General features: G+C 38.6%; 1 protein-coding gene across 1 annotated transcript in view; it reads left to right on the top strand.

The window, feature by feature from the left end:
* CFAP46 (cilia and flagella associated protein 46) overlaps window positions 1–22,810 on the top strand; it is a 77,181-nt gene that overhangs the window by 11,621 nt on the left and 42,750 nt on the right. Inside the window, exons 7-22 of the mRNA XM_009997544.1 lie at window positions 1,270–1,364; window positions 2,803–2,902; window positions 3,846–3,944; window positions 9,143–9,333; window positions 10,267–10,495; window positions 11,683–11,800; window positions 13,152–13,275; window positions 13,824–13,954; window positions 15,530–15,672; window positions 16,043–16,173; window positions 17,977–18,189; window positions 19,480–19,582; window positions 19,643–19,693; window positions 19,844–19,993; window positions 20,725–20,832; window positions 21,633–21,814. Of these exons, the coding sequence (XP_009995846.1) occupies window positions 1,270–1,364; window positions 2,803–2,902; window positions 3,846–3,944; window positions 9,143–9,333; window positions 10,267–10,495; window positions 11,683–11,800; window positions 13,152–13,275; window positions 13,824–13,954; window positions 15,530–15,672; window positions 16,043–16,173; window positions 17,977–18,189; window positions 19,480–19,582; window positions 19,643–19,693; window positions 19,844–19,993; window positions 20,725–20,832; window positions 21,633–21,814 (2,168 nt within the window). The remainder of the gene's footprint in view (window positions 1–1,269; window positions 1,365–2,802; window positions 2,903–3,845; window positions 3,945–9,142; window positions 9,334–10,266; window positions 10,496–11,682; window positions 11,801–13,151; window positions 13,276–13,823; window positions 13,955–15,529; window positions 15,673–16,042; window positions 16,174–17,976; window positions 18,190–19,479; window positions 19,583–19,642; window positions 19,694–19,843; window positions 19,994–20,724; window positions 20,833–21,632; window positions 21,815–22,810) is intronic.

The raw sequence follows: 22,810 nt of genomic DNA, 5'->3' as shown, positions 1-22,810 counted from the left end.
TATGTTGTTTCCTTCATTTAAATTTTGTGAGCTACCAGATAATACAGTAGATAGGCAGAAATGTTTACAATTTGTATATTTTTGATACTATAAACTAAAAAGCTTCCTACTGCTCCATGTTATTTTAATACAAGATGAATATAATTGGGATAACTGTTGCTAACTCTAAAATTCTGTTTGGGTATAATTACTATTAAAACAGCAGGTGTAGTGGGTGCAACTTAACCTGTCTTGTGCCACTGAGGGCTTATTTTGCATCTATTGCCTTTTCTAATGCTGATAAATACTTAAATGACCCAACTTGAACCTAGTAAATAGTTCTGGGAATCAGAATATATATCAATCCTTGCATGCCCCTAATTTGGGAATTAAGATGGTGAATACACATGTAGCAAAAGCAGAAATAGGTAAATAAAACTTGGAAGTTGCCTGCAGTCATATTTTCTTCCATTCTGCTACACTGTCCGTTGTCTTTTGTCCACTTCCAGTCACTGCATTTCCAGAGCATATGTTTATGACAAAGTTTTTAACATTTGAATTAAGGAATAGACAGCTCTCCAGAGGTCTGATATTAATGGGCCAATGACATACAGGCAAGGTCAGAATGGCTTGTATTTTTTAGAGGCAGTGTCAAGCAAAGCTATTTGACAGGGACCTTGAACAGAAGAATAAAGTAGTTCTAAAATTGTTCTTGGGCTGCATGTCTAGCAGGATATGAAGTATGATCCATGCTATTATTGAGTGCTTTAGTAACAGCATATTCCAGTCCTGCTAAACTGCTGCTCCAGTACAAGTTAAGTAATCAGAGCTGATTGCTGTGGGCAGTCGGCATGAGAGTCAGAAGAAATTATGTGCACACATTTATTTTGTAACTACAATTAAATGGAAGTAACTAAAGTTTATTGTAATTTCTTCATATTTTTGTTATATATAATCTATAGTTACAGATAAATTTGAATAGAGCTCATTTCTTATTGCTGGACAAGCTATCAAAAGGTATTAAAAATGCATTATTAGAATTCCAACTCCAGTGTTAGTTCCACATTTAGATTTCTGCTAATACATCTGGTGCTCACCATGTGAAGATCAGTGTAGCTCTGCTAGGTGATCTGCTAGGTATCTGCAGAACAACACAGATTATCATAGCAGCCTCACTGCTCTTAAGGTCCATGAAAAAGCATACAGTCAACATGCCTGCTTATTTTAGCTATGTTAAATGTCCTTTGTTTGTTTACCTAGGCAATTAAGTGTGAAATTGTTATTTTATAGGTGTATCACAAACTAATGGATATTTCCCAGGTAGAGGAGGAAATACAAAGTTCCATCCATTTTTCAGTTATTTATAAAATGCAGATGTTGAAATGGTAGGTATTAAAATGTATCCTTTCACTTGTACCTTGATGCTTGATACTATGGAGGTAGGGTCAGGTCTTGGTACCCCATATGCCAGTAGAAAAATACACTGCAAAGATTAGTTTCTCAAAAGCAAAACTATAATGGCAGTTTGGGTAGTAACTGTCAGGCCTGTCTGGAGAACAGTCTCAGCGAAAAAGCAAGATAGTTCTTTAGGAATGTAGGGAATAATGCTTTGCACAGATACTCTCTAGTGAAAAAATTCAGGAGAATGAAAAAACATTTTTGCATCCAACAGATTGCAGTCAGATACACAAGATGTGTATAAGAGAATAAAGATGAAGTGGGGGGCCACAAAGATGATCAGGGTTAGGAGACTCAAGTTTTTAATGCAAAAATATTTCTTGTGAAAAATTACAATCAATTCCTAATATATTGCAGGCAGTGGGACACCAATGAATTTCCAAGTGATGCCACTGCAACTTTGAATTCTATCTATGTACTTCTGAAACAATACGAGGTGCCTCCAGGCTCTGTTCTCAGTGTGAAGTGAGTTTTATTTAGTTATAATAGCTTTTGTTGCTTTGATCCTTAGGTCATCTTAAAAAAGACAAAGGTCCTATTAGGCTTTATTAAGAATCCTGGATTAAATGACTGCTTCCATATAGCTGTTTGTATAATGTGGTTAAATCTTTCTGTAACTCTTTCCTGTTCCTAAAAGGAGATTTGAAACATGTCTTAGAATTGGTAAAGTGTTTTAGTTAATTTTTAGCTTTTCTTTGAGCCCTTCCCAGTTCTTCAGCATAATTTTGAAGTACAGACTCAACTCTATGCCAGTAGTTACAACACAACTGTTAGATATAGGAACTGTACTACATTTTTACTCATTGAGGTAAACCTGTGGTGACATTCAGAGATCTTGTTACTTCTCCCATCCCAGACAGTAACTGCCCATGCAGTTATTTGCAGAGATCCAGGTGTTTAGAACACAGGCTCCTATGAGTTTTCTTTGTTCTTATTCCTAAATAATTGATGGATTTGACTGGTTTGTGTGCCAGCTGACTGCCTAGTACTCAAACCTGTAGCAACAGTCTTTGTGCTGCACATACCATCATCTTTGCATATACTTTGTTCTGTGTGTTTTCATGTTCTTCAGGAAAAATTTGTGCAAAACTACAGTCAGATACCAGTTATTTTCCATAAGCAGATGAACTTCTGTATTTCTCATGTAGCAAACTTTCATATTTTTCTTTTTTCCTTGTTAACTGTGAGGATTACTAGTATAATTACATGTCCTCTAGCAGTCATATGACTTCAAGGTTTTCAGATATATTGCATAAAGTTTAGATTTATTTAGATAAAGATACACTGCGTAAACACTTTATTATAGTGGTTTTATAATTCCATAATACCAGGTTCTCTGAAGTGATGTTTTTTCTGTTCCTGAAGGGTTCCTCTGATTATGGAATTAGCTCGTTTTTCTATGAAAGTAAACTGCATTAAGCTTGCATATGATTGTATACTTGATTTGAAGAGAGCTGTGATTACTGTAAGTATTGATACTTTTTTGTGGTTGTTTTTTTAAACACTCCCCCTCTGTGATTATACTTTAAAATACTAATAGTTCTTCTGATCATCTCTGTATTGTTTATATATTACCAGTCTGTGGGTGTTTTGGTGACCATATTCATATTGCCCAGCATCATTTTGACATTAGTGACCTCTTCATGGTAGAGAGATCTGTATCAAGTTTCAGTTCCTTGGCTTTTACTAAATACTAACAGATTTTTCAGCCATAACATGAATTTCATCTCTCTGTGTATTTGTCATTACATGATAGTTGCAGTTCTCCATCTGAGATTTTCAAGATCTCATCTGTTTTCCAGTCATGGGGATGTTAAATTAACAAAGGTCATGCTGAGTGATTTAATAATAGTCCGTAATGAATGATGAATGGAGATGCTGTCTGGCTTTCCCCACTGCACCATATGAAAGCAAATACCAAGTATCTTAGATGATCCCTACATGTAATTTGTATGATTTAATAGCCAGATCTTTCCTGAGCTGTTAAAATCTAGCCTCTTATTTCAGGTAGAAGTTGCCATCAAGGTGAATCCTGTTTGTTCTGATGAGCTCTAGTTTGTTCCAAGCATGTACCTTTTTAACAGCATTAGTGAGCAATAATCTGCTACAACTAAAATCAAATCACAGTATAGAGAAACCAAGTGTGCACTAATTTCTTATTGCAAAGTCTGGCCATGAGCAAATTAAAATTCCTGGTAAAGTTATTTTGCATCTTCAGTTTAGGCAGAAGTGACTGCTTTCCAAACAACAAATTCTACTCTCTTTTTGTTGCTTCAGTTAATTAGCTTGTATAGAGGGTTTTTCAGTAAGAAATTACTGTGCTAATTAGTGTAATTGCATGGGTTTAACCTTAATTGTGCTCCTTTTTAATGATTAAAATTTGCATTTTGTGTATTAACACTGCATAGGAACAAGGGAAGCTTATTGAAATAGAATGCCTGGAATATGAATATGAAGTTAAAAAAATGGGCACTAAAATTGCAACTTACACCAAAGGAATTGTTGAGGTATGTTCTTTAATGTTACTTCTGTGAGAAAAGTAAAAGGTTTAATTTGTTAAACATGGAAAATTTGGACTTGTGTGTCTGAATTACTTTGTACTGATCAGAAAGTCTTTAATTCTCTATGTTCTTTCTACTTGGGCTGCCAAGAAGAAAACAGGAAAATAAGTAACTGTTGTATATGTCTCAACTATTGCATGTTATGGGTGAACTCATACAAATTCGTATCCCAAAGATACATGCAGATTATCCCTGATACATCCTCACACTGAGGAGGATTTTATTTCTGTGGCCCATTGACTGAGTAATAATTCAGACCATCAAAAGTAGAAGGCTTAATTGCCAGTGTTATAAATGGGATTAGACGAACAGCTACGATGAGCAGTTTAGAACAGCTGGAAGTTTCAAATGGGAAATGTGAACATGCTTCATGGAAATCAATATTGTTAGTGCATAAACTTGCTCCTGTCTGTGACTGTTCTCATTTTGGGGCTCAGAAATTCAATTCACCTTTCACCAAAAAAATTTCATTACTTCCTCTTCATATATACAACACTACAAATACTGCTTAAATAAAATTCAGGATATTTAGGTATTTCTAAGTGTTCCTACCACAATGTATGCAGTTGGAGAGCTTTTCTGGTTTATTTTTTTTCTTTTTCCTTCCCTTTTTCTTACCTGCCCCCCCTTCTGCTCTGCTTCCTACTCCCTTTTATTTTTTGTTTATCCCATAACCTCTAAAAAGACTTTGATAATTATTTAATGTCTGTCACTGTAGGATTTGCCCTTAGATAAAATAGGAATCGAGTTTAATTGACATTGTGGCAAATATAATTCATAATACTTCTTTTCTTCCTGTCCCACACTGCATTTGTTCCTTAGTATAAATTAAAACAAAGGTAAGCCTTCTGAATATACAGATATTTCACAATTCATAGAATCATAGAATCATAGAATCTTAGGGGCTGGAAGGGACCTCGAGAGATCATCTAGTCCAACCCCCCTGCCAGAGCAGGGTCACCTAGAGTACATCACACAGGAACTCATCCAGGTGGGTTTTGAATGTCTCCAGTGAGGGAGACTCCACAACCTCCCTGGGCAGTCTGTTCCAGTGCTCTGTCACTCTCACAGTAAAAAATTTTTTTCGGATATTCACCTTGAACTTCCTATGCTCCAATTTACACCCATTACCCCTTGTCCTATCACTGGTCATCACCGAGAAAAGCCTAACTCCGTCCCCCTGACACTCCCCCCTTACATATTTGTAAACACTGATGAGGTCACCCCTCAGTCTCCTTTTCTCCAAGCTAAAGAGACCCAGCTCCCTCAGCCTTTCCTCATAAGGGAGATGTTCCACTCCCTTAATCATCTTCGTAGCTCTGCGCTGGACTCTTTCGAGCAGTTCCCTGTCCTTTTTGAACTGAGGGGCCCAGAACTGGACACAATACTCCAGATGTGGCCTCACCAATGCAGAATAGAGGGGGAGGAGAACCTCTCTTGACCTACTAACCACACCCTTTCTAATGCACCCCAGGATGCCATTGGCCTTCTTGGCCACAAGGGCACATTGCTGGCTCATGGTCATCCTCCTGTCTACCAGGACCCCCAGGTCTCTTTCACCTACACTACTCTCCAGCAGTTCAGCCCCCAACCTGTACTGGGACATGGTGTTGTTCTTCCCCAAATGTAAAACTCTGCACTTCCCCTTGTTGAATTTCATCATGTTTCTCCCCGCCCAACTCTCCAACCTATCTAAGTCTCTCTGAATGGCAGCACAGCCTTCTGGTGTGTCAGCCACTCCTCCCAGCTTAGTGTCATCAGCAAACTTGCTGAGGGTACATTCTATACCCTCATCCAGGTCGTTGATGAAGATGTTGAACAACACCGGTCCCAGTACCGACCCCTGTGGGACTCCACTAGTCACACACCTCCAACCAGATTCTGCCCCATTGACTACAACTCTCTGACTCCTTCCTTTCAACCAGTTCCTAATCCACCTCACTTCCTGATCACCAAACCCATACCTGATCAACTTTTCTACAAGGATGCTGTGGGAGACGGTGTCAAATGCTTTACTGAAATCAAGATAAACCACATCTACCGCTCTACCATCATCTATCCACCTAGTAATTTCCTCATAGAAGGCTATGAGGTTAGTCAAACATGATTTACCCTTGATAAAACCATGCTGACTGCTCTTGATGACCCCCATGTCCTTGATGTGCCTGGAGATAGTCACAAGAACAAGTTGTTCCATCACCTTTCCAGGGATGGAGGTGAGGCTGACCGGTCTATAGTTACCCGGGTCCTCCTTCTTGCCCTTCTTGTAGACTGGAGTGACATTTGCTATCCTCCAGTCCTCAGGCACCTCACCTGTTGCCCATGACTTACTGAAGATGATGGAGAGTGGCCTAGCAATGACCTCCGCCAGCTCCCTCAGCACCCTTGGGTGCATTCCATCTGGACCCATTGATTTATGGATGTCCAGATTACTCAACTGATCCCTAACCCAATCCTCATCTACCATGTCAAACTCTTCCTCTATCTTGACTTCTTCTGGGGCTATATGAATCTGGGGCTCATAGGGAGACCCTGCAGGAGTGAAGACAGAGGCAAAGAAGGCATTCAGCACCTCTGCCTTCTTTATATCCTCTGTCACCAGGGCTCCCACCTCATTCCTCAATGGGCCAATATTGCCTCTACTGCTAGTTTTGCTAGCTATGTATTTGAAAAAGCCCTTTCTATTATCCTTAACCTGACTTGCAAGGTTAAGTTCCAAGGAGGCCTTAGCTTTCCTAATTGCCTCCCTACATCCTCTGACAACAGTCCTATATTCCTCCCACGTGACCAGCCCCTCCTTCCATGATCTGTAGATTTTCCTTTTCCACTTAAGTTTGCCCAGTAGTTCCTTCTTTAACCATGCAGGTCTCCTAGCACCCTTACTAGATTTCCTAACCATTGGGACACTCTGATCCTGTGCTTGCAAGAAGTGGTCCTTGAATGTTGACCAGCTATCTTGAGCTCCTTTATTTTCTAGCACCCTGTCCCATGGGATTTCCCTTAATAGATGATTGAGGAGACCAAAGTTTGCCCTGTGGAAGTCCAGGGTTCTGGTCCTGCTGGGTATTTTGTTCCTTCCACACAGGATATGTACTCATATAAAATCTGTTTTGTTGTGATTACATCAGCTCAGTTAAGATTTTATTAGCATTTAAATTCTATCACCATGCCTTACAAATTAGGTAGTTAATATTGTACAAACAAGGCAAACAAATAATTATCTTACTGTATTGCTTAATAATCTACCTGGTCTTCTGACATTTTTCAAAAAGAATTTTCAGCTTCAGTACAATACATTTTTTTTCTACTATGTTCTTGTTTGTTACACAGTTGTCAGGCTTTTCACTCTCAGTCTATCCTTCTTTCTCTCTTTCTTTACCTTTCTTCTTTTAGATTCTGTAGTATTGCTACATTAAAAGAGAAAGCAAGGAGACTTGCTATTAAGGGGAAGAAATTCAAAGTAGAGTGAAAAGTCATAGCAGTACTGTGAATAATTAGAATGCAATGATTCTTTGAAATATAAATATGTGTAATTTTGTAGGAGTGTAAAATGGTTTGGTTTTTTTGTCCCTTGTTTTTTCTTTCTGGGTTTCAGTGTTTAGGAGTAAGGTAGGACAGGTAACAGCTTCTGTTGTTCAAATTTAAAAAAATGGAAGAGAATATTTCAGATTATCCCATATTTTGTTTTATTTTTATTTTTCTATTATAACCACTTATTTATTTGTTTATTTGTTTTATCTAAATGTTGCATTTTAAAATGCTTTTAAATTCCCTCTTTCAGAGGTTTACCTTTTCTGAATTCACAGCTCAGCAAATCTGCAGGAATTCAAAACTGTTTCTCTACCACCACATTTGTTTTTATTATGTATGTCTTCAAAAAGAGGTTATTCTAAACATTACAGATTTACCTATGGATAAGAAATCATGAGTTATAATATTATCTTTTCCAATCCTTTCAGTTCTCAGTTTTCTCAGTCTAGCCTTCTCTTTGACTCAAAGATTCTTCCAAGTTTAGTCCACATTGAAACTTGTTCTGGTTCTTCTACTCCAGAACACTTTACCTATCTCTATTTTTTCCTGTATTTTCTTTATTTTAGAAATTCTCTATTCAGTCAAATCATATATTTGCTCTTCTTACAGCACTGCTTTTCTTTAGGTTCCACTGTAAAATCATTAAAATAAGAAGCTTTTAAAGGCCTTTCAATAGCCCTTGGAAAAGGTCCTATGTATATATTTTGGGGGAAAACCTCCCAAAATCTGCATGGAGTGTTTAGACCCTATGTAAAAAAAAAAAAGGAAAAAAAAAAAATAAGTCTTGAAGGCTGCTTTCTCTATTCTCTGTTCTAGAGAAGTAAAAGCATGGTCCTTTCTTTGGAAAAGAGAGGAGAAATTGATGAGAATTAAAAGGCCTGTTCTTAGCATCTTCTATCTGCCCCTGCCTCAGGGTTTGACTCCACCAATCTATTTCACTTTCATATTCTCTAATGGCCCTCAGTCTTGCAACCTCCTCTGTCAGCTTAACCACCTGCCTGAGGAGATCATTTACTTGCTCACACCGCACACATGCGCTGTCACTGGTTCCCTCTGATACCAGTGCCAGACTGAGGCATTCACTGCAGCTAGAGACCTGCACTGCTGCGTGCCTGCTTGGGAGCTCTGTCTGAGTCCCCACATTCTTTTTCACAGTGGTTTTTGGCCGTGTTGTGACCATGATCAATCTAGTTACTAGTCTGCTTTTCCTAGGATGAGAAGGCACCAGCTGCTCCCTGCCTGCCCTCGTGCAGCTCTCTGCCTCTCCGCCTGCCCTCGCGCCTGTCACGCGTCTCCCCTCCGGAGGCCGCTGCCGCTCTCTCTTCTGCGCTGCCGCGTGCCCAATTACCCATTTCCATTTATCAGCCTGAAATACGTAGTAGCAGTATGGAGCTCTTGAAAGAAATACTGCTTAGTTACCAACACCTGTTTAAAAAAGTTATTAATAAGCATTTTTTTATTATTTGTTTAAACAATATTCCAGAGTCTGGTGGCTGAGAGGGAGCTCTCTGTTGGAAACAGCCCTAAGGTTGAAAGTTGACAGGACACATAAGAAGTTGTATTTGTTAAATGTAATATCTGTTGATGTACTAATTAGTTTTTCATTTGTGTAGGCTCAGCTGGAATTGGTAACAAATCTTGAGTTAACCTTAAAACGTGCAGTTCAGCTGGGAGATCCAGCTGTGGTTCAAGTTGTTTGTGCCACCCAGTGGGGTCTGTGCTTGCCACTGCTGCAGCGCGAGCTGCGCCGGCGCCTCCGGACGCCACTCGTGGCAGTCGCTGATGTCCTTGAGGAGATGGACAGGTGAGTTTCGTGGTGTGCTTCTGTATTTGTTGCTCTGGGAAGTCTGATGGCTGACCATCAAACTGATCTGAAAGCTCAAGCTCTATGATGTCAAGTGTCATAAAATTTTCCAGTTAATCATGTAAGTATAGGTTCTTTTCAAGCAAAATCTCACACTATTCTATGGCCTATAGCAAATAATGAAATTTGTTAGGAACTGAAAAAGACTTTAGTTAATCAAAATTATGTGAGAAAGCTTCAAAGCTGCAGTATGAGTAAAAATGTTGCAGTGTGGTTTGGATTCTTCTGTTAACATCACATCTGTTGGATAAAAACATAGAAGGAAAAGTTACTTTTAAAAAACATCATGGCTTCTGGTTACATAACTTGTAAGATAATATTTTTGTCTCTTTAATGATACTTCTTTTTAATGGAAAAACCTGTGTTAAGAAAATGCATTGTTTGTTCATATGTATTCTTCTGCTTGCTACTAGGCTGTACTTAACCTCAGGCACCTAAGTAACTTCACCTTTTTGTTAATTTGAGTGGAACAAATAAATTTAGTATGCTATGTAGTGACGTTTGACCTATAAACAGGCAGACTGCTGAGAGGAAAGATCATAACTTTTGTAGTTGGGCTAGTTACAATAAATATAACCTGCCATTCCAGCAGAACAGTAGGTGGTTCCTGCATTTTTAATGTTTAGTTGCATAAAGAAGAAACAGAAGTCTGAAGAAGCAGATACACGTATCAAAACACTATATGTGTTGCTATATTGTTACTCAGGCATTTCTTATGTTTTCCCTATGAAGAGTGCAGTATCAGCATGTGTGACTGGTATTTATCTAAGTGTCAGGAATGAAGATTTTACCCTTAAAGCTTGCAGGTTAGGTTTTTTTGGGGGTAGAATTTTGGCTCACTTTAACAGTTTACATTAAATTTGTGTTCCTTAGCTCACTGATTTTGTTGCGTTGTCAAGTTCATATGGAAATAGCTTGTATTGAAGAGGATGAGGACAGACTAGAGGCTGCTGTGGCACATTTGCAAAAAGCTGTCCATCTGGACACCAGTGGGCAGTACCAGGAGCATCTGAGGTTGCGTTTAAACCGTCTTTGCTTGTGCACTGGGCTGTGTAAGTCACCTGGGCGTCCAGAGGATCAGGCAATCATGATGATTGAACAGGTAATTGGGAAGAGTAAGGTCAGTAGCTGAAATAGGTTTGCTTATTACATTTTCTCAGAGGAAAGCCAACTGCTTAGTAGGACTGCACATGAGGAGAACCAACACTGGCTTGCCTTCAGCAAACTGGCGTGGGTTGGTTGCTTGGGGAAACTCTAGATTCTCTCTCTCGGGTGGTCGTGCTGCCTCACACTGGTGGTGGCAACAGAGGATTTTTTCCAGTTGTATTAAAATCTTATTTCTTGGGGAGAGAGAGGATTTTGTTCATTAGCAAATGTATTAGTAGAAAAGAAACCTATTCATAATGGTAAACAATTATGATTTCATCACTTGGAACAATGTTTTAATTAGTGAGGGGAACAGTAGCTAAATAGCTAAACATCCTAGCTAGCTTTGGGATAAATCAGTGTTATGTCACACTATATGAATGATGCTAAATAACATCACCTAAAGTTGCAGTGTAGTCATTGTCTATAGAGTTGTTGCATCTCATTCTGTTGCGATGCCTCAGCACCTGAACAAAAATCATATTGGCAACTCACTGTTAGTTGACTAAAAGAAATTTCAGCTATACACCACTTTGGAATATTCACAGAAATTAAGATGTGTTCACTGAACCTAAAATCATTACTGGAAAGCTGCCCGTGAGTTGATATGTCTATTGTTAAGACAAAGAAAAATGAAGCTTTTTTGTCTAGTTTTAATGCTTTTCCATGCAAGGTTACTCTGTTTAAATGTTATTTTTTGGAAAGCACTTGGACCTTTTCTGACTCCAGTAATTCCGAGTGGACTAGGAATTTTTTCTATTTCATAGCAATGCCTAGTTACTGGGCAGTGGATATGCTATTGGTGGATTCTAAAGAAATCCTGTTCTTTGTTTAACAAAGTATAATGTAATGACAGGTTGTACACAGAGGAAAATACTGTAAAGGTCCTTGAGGAGCATGAACAGTACTTTGTATTCAGTTATCTTTGATGCATTCATGTCAAGATCAACCAAAGTTCTCTAGTCACTTTCAGCAACAGTAACACTGCAGAGTAACCTGCAAGATATGAAGATACACAATTCCCATAGGTATTTTTTTTCTAGTACCATGTTCTGTGATCTGCATTGTGTTGTATAGTAAGATATATACATAGGAATATGATACAAATGAACCTTAGAGCAATGAGGTCTTTTCTTTACATAGGCTAAAAGGGGAAAGCAGAACGATGAGAGGAAAAAGAGATTTCTTCTGGTAAATGCAGGTCTTGCACTGGCTCCTGATTCATTTCAAATAGTCCTTGACAGTGAAAACGAAACTAAAGGTAACGTACATTTGTGCATGACTGGGAGTTCCTACACTTGACTTTGACTGCTTTGCAGAGTGTTAAATGTTGGACATAACATCTAGTGGCACCATGTAGAGAATATTGCAGTGCAGATGAAGTGACAGCTCTGCTGAGTCCTGTGGCAGAGCTGCTATTGATTCCATCAGGGAGCTCAGATTTACCTTGTGATACTGGAAGACGAAATGTGACTGTTTTTCCCACTGAATTCTTTGGAATCTTACTGTTGTGCTGAAATTTTATTTTCACTATGTGCAGCCCCAGAATGTTCTTACTCAAGGTCAGTTTTGAGTGGTATTTTCACCCCATAATATTATGTGTTAATTACATACAATATTGGGTATTATGCCACAAACATTTGTGATTATAAGGCCTGTTGTGGAAAAAGTGTGGAAAAGGAACAGATTTTCCAGATTGCTTGAACTACTTTATCTTATCTTGGCAATAAAGCAAGCTGTGACTAATTTAACTAACTTTGAGTGTACCCAGTGTACTCCAAAGTAGAGATTGTGCTGAAGGAAGGGACTGCTCTGGAAGGAGTGCCCTGGTATCCAATGCACCCTCTTCATGCAGTGGGAGGCCACACGGTTCTCTCATGCCATCTAGTCAGCCAGGCCAAAATTTACCTTGAATATTCTCATTTCAAACTTGATCAACTGATGACTTACAAGCAAGAGTGTTACTTACAGAATCAGCAATCTCACTCCGTGCAGCACATGTCAGTATGTGAGAATGCTTTTGTCAGAAAAGATTCTCATACGTGATTTAAAGTGTTAAAGTGCATTGTATTTATGAAGCTTAGAGAATTAAAAGCATGTATGTGTTTCTGCTGGCTCTTTAATTTTAACTTGACAACTGTAAAATTATATCCAAAATTCCTTAGAATAAAATAGCTTGTTGACTATAGTGAAACAGAAGTCAGTGCCCTCAAAAGGAAACAGCAAACTTAATGCTGACTGGGAATATCTTTGATGACTGTGAGCTTGATGTCTGACCTCATCCATGTAGTCTTGACTGGCGCTATTCAGAGCAATGCACATCCTGTCAGGAAGGAGGGGTACTTTTGATATTTGGGGGCCAAACAAGCATAAACCAGTTTTTGTATAGGATGAGTATATGTGAAGATAAAGGAAAAACAGAACAGATGCTGGTGGGGTGTGGTTATTTTCCATGTTGATTGACTGGTTTAGGGAAAGTTTGAAGGACTGGAGAAAGGGCTGGATTAGATGTGTTTCAGAAAGTTGTTATGAATCAAACCACATACCTTTCATATGGATTTTTTTACCTCTAATACTTAAAAATTACCTTAAATTCTTCTTTCCTTGCTAAGTTTCCTCAGGTAAAAGTAACAGTCAGACAAGCTACCTCTGTGCAAAAGCACAACATCATACTAAAAATGTGAAGAAAGTTGATGAACATTTGAAACAATTAAGAAATGAAAATGACAGAGAGAGGTAATTACTGTAGACAAGAAATGTCTCTTTCATCTTGCGTGGAATTGTGTAATGGGAATGTTTCTTACTGAAGATGTTATGTACGTGATGCCTTCAAAGAGGCTGAACACTTCAGTCAGACATGGCAGACAGTTGAGCATGTGTTTAACTTTTCCAGTATGTTCTCCTGTATGTCCTGTTGTATTCTCCCCCTGCTTCAGATCCGTTCTCTTGCACACACAAACTTTAACAGAACAGCTCCAGGGCTGTGCATGGAGCTCCAGGTGGGTTCTCACCAGAGCAGAACAGAGGAGCAGAATCCCCTCCCTGGCCCTGCTGGCCACACTATTTTGGATGCAGCCCAGGACACAATTGGCCTCTGGGCTTCAGCGCTCACTGGTGGTTCATGTTGAGCTACTGATAAAAAGTTTGCAATTCAGTAATTTTTATGAAATTTAAAAATTTATTTATGATGGCTATCATAATTGGCATGATTTTTTTGTTGATCCTGAAATGTGGAAGATAATCCTGCTTATAACGTGATGTAATGTCTGCTTTTTCTTTGGTAGAATTGTACTTTGGGCAGATTTGGCAAAAGTTGCACGTAAACAGGAAGTATGGGACGTGTGCCGTGCTGCCTGCAGGTTTTGTCTCTTGTATGATGATACTTTGTTTAGGAAAGTAACACAACCTGAAAACAGTAAGTGAACAAATTATTTTTAATGATCTAAGAGGAGCTTTTTCCTCATTTATTAGAGTTACTCAAAGGAGTCAGCTAATACTGTTACTTTTTTCCCTCCTTATTCCTAGAGTTCCCCGAGATTCTGTCTCTGCATGTTGGCATACATGGAATATTGTTTTAAAGGTGTTTTAAAATTCACCTTTAAGAATAGATGAAGTTTTAGCACACAGTCTCTTGGCTGTTTTTTTTCTCTAGCCAATGTTAACTGAACCTGTATTACATTTTTCTCTAGATAGTTTCCAAGATCCACTTAAAATAGGGCATGAACTTACCTGTTTTCTTTCACAAGTTTTGCATCTCCAGACTGGAGAACATCCAGCATTCTGCCTCTGGAAACACCCACCAATTTCAGCAACCTCGTTAACAAACTTTAATTTAATTGATTGATTGAAGCACTTCTGAACAGAGATGAAAAGTGTTTTTATCTCCTGCCTACCCGAGAAAAGTGTTTTGACTGACAAAAACAGAATTATAAAGCCCTGTAGACATTCAAAGTAACACCTCTGCCTTGGAGATGTGAAATTTGTGGAAGGAAAAAAGAACCTTCCAGTTTTAATTAATGATCTTTTGGTGTGTGATTGTCCTGTGTGTCTGGTAAATGCTTCTTTCTCCCTTTGGTTTGGAAAAGAGATGAAAGATGCAACATGGCTAGTCTGGAGAAAGTAAATACCTGTGGTTGGTCTCAAAACCAGGACCAATCCAGTCAAATTATCAGACTGTGGGTTTCAATAAAACAAAAACATTACCTTGTTGCAGAAATTAAAAGGTTATTTTGGAATATCAAAGTATAGTTAAAAAAAATTAAATTACTGTGTCTAAAAAGTTAGATTTATTGAAGAGTGTTGAACAGAACCTCTGGTTCAGGAGGTTGCTTGGATGCAGATTCTGACAAACTGTGAAGATAGGCCAGGGAAAAATGTAGCTCTCTGTATCCTACTTTGATGCCTTTCTTCTAATACCCACTATTGCCCAACAATGTAGAGAGAACCTGCTGTGACAGCTTATATGCTCTGTGTATTTACTGAAATAATCTTGGTAGTTTCTTTTTAATTATTAAACTAAAGAAAAATAATGCTGTTTTTCTCTTTACTGATCTGTATGTTGCCAGAAAGTGAACCTTATTAATGATTGAAACATGATTAGGTTCTAGCCACTACAGAATGTCTGGTGCTCCACTTGCATCAAAGCAATAAAATTTAACTATAGGCCATGGTTCATATTAATATTAATGTAATTTCAGTGTGCCTGGTTTCACTGGAGCAAGTTATTTGCTTGAAATAGTGACATTTATGCACAAATGCAGCAAAATCAGAGGTAACCAGTGCCTCAGCACTGCTTGAGAACAGGCTTTGAGTGCAGTAAATAGCACTGCTGAGAAAAAAAAATTACAGTGAAATTATTTTAAATCCGTACTTGTTAACTATTTCTTGTGCATTTAAGAAGAATCTATTGGTATTTTAAAATTTCAAAGTGAAGGTGATTTTTTTCTGATTTTTAGGGCAATAATAATAGACTTATTTATTTTTTTTATAGCACAGAAGGAGAAAACTAAAACAGCCATGATGGGTGATGATCAAGGTGACACCTTATCAGGAGAATTACTACCTGCTAAATCCTTCTCTTTTGAAAGAGATTTACTCAGAATATTAGCAGAAATAAGATTCATTAATGCAGAGGTAAATAAATTATGCAGCAGTCATTAGTATTTTCTTAATTTAGCTTTTTATGTCTAATTTTATGTATGAATCCTAAAGCACTGCAATTTAAAATTGAATTATTGTCTATCTCCACAGGAACTTAAGGAAGAAGTATTTTCATGAAGCATCTTAGTAAAAATACAGGGTGAAAGTAGCTGTAGCAGTTGTTGCACTGCAGGTGGTGATAACACTTTTTTACAGGGGATTCTATTGTAAATGCTGAAAAAGCATCTGAAGAAGCATTTAGTATTCTTTAATTTTTTAAGAAGTAGCAACACTAATATCAAGTCACAATCTATTTTCACAATGATAACCTGGGTAGAAAATGTATGTGTTTGTATTTTTCCAGGCAACTGTTAATTTAATAAGATTGCAGGGAGTTGAACTGAACGATCAAGCGGTGCCTCCAGAAGACACAAGCCAGTGTCCAGGAGGTGTTTCATGTGTTCCTGAAAGTGATCCAGAGTGGAAAACATACAGGTGCTTTTCTTAATACATAACAAGATCTAGGAAATCTAATAGATTGGTATTGCCACACACAGATGATAATTGCAAACGTTATTTCTTAGCATAACTGAGTGTCACTAGATGCATCTTATTTTTAGGTAGTTGTGGTAATGGGAAAAGGAAAAAGTCTAAAAAACTTTGACACTTTTCTTTAATTTGCTTTCTTTCTGGAGTGTGCATTTTATTATTCATCTAACGCTTATTTATCTGAAAGTAGAGGCTAGCATCCCATCCTTAAAAACTATTATTTCTGTGGTTTATATATAATATATTACATAGTCAGAACATAACATTATATATTTACTAATATTTTTTCCCAATTCAAACAACTCTTTGCCTTTCTTTATAGCTCTTTTAACCATAATGATGTCTGAGTACTCTAATACATAAAATTAATTACTTCAGTTTGGAAAACTAGTCTGTTCCATCCAATCAACTGAAATTAATAGGGGACAGTAGAACATAGCAAATTTCTTTTTTTTTTCTAGTCTCACATGATTATTTTCCTGAAAAGGATGATGGGGCTGGGGGAAGAATTCTGAAGATGATATTTAAACTCTCTTCACATTCATACTAATATTAGCCTGATTGTGACAGTGGTCATGTTCTGGAGGAGTGCAGTGTCAGTCAGAATCATAGAATCATAGGGGTTGGAAGGGACCTTGAAAGATCATCCAGTCCAACCCTCCTGCCAGAGCAAGGTCACCCAGAGCACATCACACAGGAACTCATCCAGGTGGGTTCTGAATGCCTCCAGTGAGGGAGACTCCACAACCTCCCTGGGCAGCCTGTTCCAGTGCTCTGTCACTCTCACAGTAAAAAATTTTTTTTGGATATTCACCTTGAACCTCCTATGCTCCAATTTACACCCATTACCCCTTGTCCTATCACTGGTCATCACTGAGAAAAGCCTAACTCCATCTCCTTGACACTCACCCCTTACATATTTGTAAACATTGATGAGGTCACCCCTCAGTCTCCTTTTCTCCAAGCTAAAGAGACCCAGATCCCTCAGTCAGAGTTGTGTCCCTCAGTCTGTTCAATAAGTTTGAAGATTAAGTATAAGTTTCTCACACTGTCTGCTTTCAAATTTTTAGTAGAATGGGAAAAAATATAAACTGATCACAACCCAGGGACAAAGAAGGCAAAGATTCTGATTCAGAATTTGCTACTAAGCTATCTTTTTTACCCAGTTAGTGCAAAAACTTATTGGGGAAAAGCTCCTTGGTTGCTGTGGTTGACGGAGTGATACCCCGTGTCAGTTCATGTTGGAAAAAGTTATTGAAAGAAAGTTATTGCATAGACTATGAAAAAGTTGTTGTTCTACTACAAATGAATGTAGCATTTCAGAACATCTGGAGATTTCCGAGTGCAGGAGCACATGCAGCTGTTGGGTGAACACCTGTGTGCAGTGCCTTGCTTGTCTCTGTATTCAAGTAGGGTCCTGTCACGGGTAGTTAGTGATTTCTAGCACTGATGTCTGGATTCACACATGCATTAAAAAAGCCCATGTGGATGTAGCATGAACTACAGCCATTATTTTTTAAGCTAATAGTATTTGAATCTCAGAAGCCATGTTTATGTTGACGCTAATTCCTTTCCTGAGTCCTTGTCTCATTCAAGTAACATAAGTTAATGGATGAGGACTTAATAAATGCAACTGGAAAGCATTTTTTTTGTTGTTGATTGAGATACACTACTGCATATTTAACCTTACAATATCATTACTTGTAGTTGAAGTTTTGGAATAATAGCTTCTTTGTACTAATTTTATAGTTCATGGATAGACTACTTATCCCAGTATGCTATGGAAAACTTCCAGCGTGCAGCTGAAATAGGAGAAGAGTTGAAAGAAACCTGGATTGTGCACAATGCTGTGGTGTATGTCCTGAACTACAACAGACATCTTATCTCTGGAGGAAGACAGAGGAAAATTATGGAGTATCTGCAGACTCTTCTTAGAGCCATCAAGACTGTTGGGCACAATGGGTAAATTTAGGTGTTTGGTTATGGACATGTTCTTTTTCTTGAAAACAGAAAAAATATGTTTACAAATGTAGTAAATCACTTTGTGCTGTGAAACACTCGTAATGCTGGCTTTTATTAATAATAGGACGTGGGTATTTATAGAGTATTTTAGTGTGGTATGAAAATTACTTTTTAGTAATTTGTTTTCTCTTTGCCACTATTCACTATAAGCTATATTAGTTTTAGACTAAGCAATATTAAATTATCTGCATTATGGATTAGCAGCATGTACATATTAAATAGTATTTCTTAAGCCAGTCAGAAATAATCTGGAAAATTTTCTTAGACTGAGTTTGCAGGAGAACTTGAAATGTCTTTGCATGCTATCTGTTGCTCTGAAGTTGAATTATATTTTAAATGTAGTTAATTGTAAATAATCAGAGTAAGGTGGTTACTACTAGTTCTGTTATATGAAAGTGAAGAGACAAAAAAAGAGAATGCACATTAACAGAGCATGAAAATGGGAATGTAGATTCCACAGTGGTGTAAAGAAATCCTGTTCTGCAGTAAATGCAATGGAAGAATGATTGACTTAAGACAGAGGAGAGGCTGAAGTCAAAGTCTGACTGTGGGACAAAACCCTAGAAATTCTAGAGCATTATTGACAGTGACCCCAGCCCCAGGCAAACCAGGACCAGCAGCAAAAAAGGCTCTTTTAGCAGTATTGGAGGACAAAGCCTAAAGTGCAGTTTGTTCAGATATGAGGTCTGATAATGCCTGCTTATTGATTCTGATATTTATATTAGCATCTACCAGCACAAAACTATTAGTCATGATTCAATTTGTGTTGTCTCAAAAAGAAAAAAAAAGGTGATTCCAGCTCAGCCGTTGATTGACATGAAGGGTAATACAGTGTAGTAAGTGAATGGTTTATGGGTTAGCTGAGGTTAATTTTTTAGGAAAATAGTTACTGTTTTCATACATAGCAGCACACTAATAAAAAAATGGTATTTTTGTGCATCTGACAGAAATACCAATATTTTTTTTATATGAGGAAATAGAAGCTTTAATTATTAAAAGCGCTGAAAAAAATACACTGTAAATGATGACAGCTGTGATTTGGTTTTTTTTATATTTAACCATTTAAAGTGGTTTTCCAGTTGGAGGCTTTTTTGTAACACTCATGCTTTTACTTTCTAAGGAAATGTAGGTTTTCAAGTAATGTCTCTTACTTGAAAGCAATAAACTTTATCACTCCTCTCATTTTGATCTGATAAAGTATGTACTTCTGATTTTTTATTTCTTTAACAGAAATACTTCAATTTTATTGATGTTATGTAATGCTTTGGCTCGAGGCTTAATTCTTTGTTGGATTCCAAAACCAAAACTTGCTGAGCCGGAAGAAAAAGCTGCAGCAACAGATGGAAGCAGAAAAGCTGCAGCAAAGAAACCTGAAAAAGCAAATGTCGTCCAGCCTTTTTCAGTAGATCCTAGTGGACTTCCTGACATCAGAGCTGCCTTAGAGGTACAGAACCCTTATCTTTTGTAGTATTTTCTGGTCTGCTGTCTTATATTACAATTCGTATAAATTAAATGGTAGACTTTTTTTTCAAAAAATAAGCCATCACATATTCTCCCCAAATGCACTTGTCTTTTTTTCCTTCTTGATGTTTAGATTTGTGAATTTGCCCTAAATGTGGCAACTGGAACCCCACCTGGTGAAGCAGTACCTGTTGCTGCACAGCAACAGATCATTGCTACTTGGGTGAAAGCAAAACAGTTGCATCAACAGCAGATTGGACATGAGCTTTGGATGGAGGAGAAGGTATTACTCCATGGAAATCCTGCACTGTGTTGAAACTTTTCTTTGAAAAATTAGAATTAAATCAGTACATTTGTTTACTAATAACTGGAATTATTCATATTTTCCTCAATATATTTATATACAACATGAAAATAAATTTTGCTGTAGTTCCAATAAATCTTTACAGAATACAGCAATTTTTTCACACTGGGCATAGCAGTGAGCCTGCATTTCTTTAACTCTCCCTTTTGTTTTACCTGCCAAGAATTATTATGGTGATATCTGTCATATGATGACTGTATGACAAAGTTTGTTTTGGATTCATACATTTAAAATACTAAAATGGCTACATTAAAAAATGTTACCAAAAATATATTCATATCAACATTTAATGTGGTCTCTCTGTATAGAATATAGAACTAGTAAGTTGGAAATTTAATATTTAATCACTTTTTATTGTGTCAGTAAAACTGGAATCCCTCAATGATTTATGAAATTTACATTCCTTGTATTGCTGCTGTGGATTTTTGATGTTGAAGCTGTAGTAGCTCATGTTTACAGTGATAATGAAAAATAAATACATAAAATTCCCTACTTTAAGAACATAGTAAAGAAAGGAAGACTTGCTTAACAGAAATTAAGGTTTTTAAAGTGTAGTTATTACTACCCTGTCATCTCAGTAAATGTCCTTAGTAATATTTACTTGCAAAAAAGCCCAAACCTGTTCAAATGACATTTTTATTTCTTCTTAGAATAATGATGAAGCACAAAATACTATGGAAAGAATCCTTGTTGGTCTGGAAATGTATTCCTGTAATGGCTTGGGTCTTATGGACTTCACTGTTCCTAGCTTATCTGAGGTATTTAGTTTATTAGTTCTTGAAATTGCATGGTATAAACGTGATTCCAGTTTCAGTTTTGGATGGACGCAAAATTAGTTTTACAACTTTCCAAGAGATGGAATAGTTATGACAGGTAGAAGAGTTTTGTGACTAAGTATTTTCATTTATCCAGAAAACAAGTAGCATTAGGAAACAAGTATTAAAATTCTTTCCCTGTTGCATAAACGTTATTTCCATAACCATCAGATGAGCATGATGGGTTGAGATGAATTCTGTGCAGAACCAAACTTCTGACCTTCTATTTGTTGTGGAGAAAACTTTATAGAACCATAGAATCATTTAGGTTGGAAAAGACCTTTAAAATACGAAAAAAAGGAAGAGGTCTAGATGCCATAATGAAACCATCCATGAAACACTGTTGGTAAAACCAGTTCTGTCTCCCATTCTTACATTTGGCTTTACTAAAATGGCTCTGAGTTACTGAAGTCCTGTTCCACTGATACTCAGAGGAGGACTGAGGACATGTAAGTAAGTCCTGGCAGATCCTGCCTGTCAAATGTGCATGCAGACCTACAGGTGGCTTTGCATGCACTGATGTAAGACTTGCTACAGGGTGGATGATGCTGCTCTGCTGTGTATTCTGATGGTTCTTGTCAGTCTTTGGTTTGCTGGGTTATCTGTATCGCTGTGTCATGGACTTGCTCCATGTTCGGGTGAGTTGTGCGAGAGAGAGAGCTGAAGTATCTAAGTGGTGTGTAAAAGACCATGAACACTTTTTTTCACTTCTGTTATTCCTTTGTTTTCTGTTTTGTTTCCAGTTAGTGCAACTGGCTTTGGAATGCAGTTGGTCAGATTCCTTAGTGGAGGTGCAGGCACTGGCACGACTTGCGTATTTTGCCTACGTATCCCATGACTATGAGGCAGTGATGACCTGTGCCAGAAGGGTCTTGCAATCAGATGAGGGTTTTTGCCACCGTAGAGATGTTAAGGAATATGACACGTAAGTACATGGAATTTTGCATGATACTGTGCTATACTTGAGATCAAGTTTTGAAGAAAGTTCGTATAGGGGAAATGCACCTGGATCACATAGTCAAAGGTGACAGAATCTTTTTACAAAGCAGCTGCAGAGTCAGAGGTGAAGGCACAACTGAACTCTGCAGCACAGCTGGTGTCGCGAACTGGCAGGAGCTGTCAGGGTGTTAGAACACGGCTTGCCTTGGGAAGATGTGCCGGTGGAGCCGAGGGACGGGACGTGGCGATGCCGCCCGCAGGAGCAGCCTCCAGAGCCTGACCCGTGAGCTGCACCCGAGTCACAGGCCGAGGCTGACCGCAGATTTACAGCTTAACGGATTAAAACGGCTTATTAGGGAGTTTAACACAATTTAGGGGAAATGCACCTTATTGTTTACACACCCAGATTAACTCTTACTATCTAAGAGGGGAGGAGGAGGGAGGGACATGCCCGGCACCTGTCCCGTACAGGGTCGCGGTTTGTGTGAAGGTGAGCCAGGGCAGGAACACCTTCGGGAGGGAGTGGTACCAAAAGGCCATCCCTTGCTTGATTCCTGAGGTGGCCTGGGTGTTTCTGCGTTAGGTGCGGATGACTTCCCCTGCAGCCCGAAGCAGGCCCCGCGGGTGGCGGGAGGCAGTCCCGTGCGGGTGGCTGACAGAGGCAGGTTGTGCAGGTGAGCAGGGACCCCCAAGAGCAGGCAAACCCCCAACAGGCAGGCAGCAGCAGGTCAGTGTCCCTCCAGAGAGCGGCAGCGAGCAGCCCGCAGGCACTGCCTGGCCAGTCTCTGGTTCCTGGCTCTGCCCGCCCTGCCGGCCCTGGGCAGGCTGCTGTTCCCACGCTCTGCGGTCTTCCCGGCACTGCTCCTGCTGGCGGCCGGTTACCCCCTCACGGAGTTGTTTTGTGGCAGAGGAGGCAAGCGGACTGGAGAGGGTGCGAAGTGCCTGACGGAGCAGCCATTTTAAGTCAGTCACGGCTGGCGGC

Source organism: Chaetura pelagica, unplaced genomic scaffold (assembly GCF_000747805.2).
Source record: "Chaetura pelagica isolate M959 unplaced genomic scaffold, ChaPel_1.0 scaffold185, whole genome shotgun sequence".
NCBI lineage: Eukaryota > Metazoa > Chordata > Aves > Apodiformes > Apodidae > Chaetura > Chaetura pelagica.
Note: the sequence above shows the minus strand (reverse complement) of the source record. Positions and strands in the feature narration are given on the sequence as shown.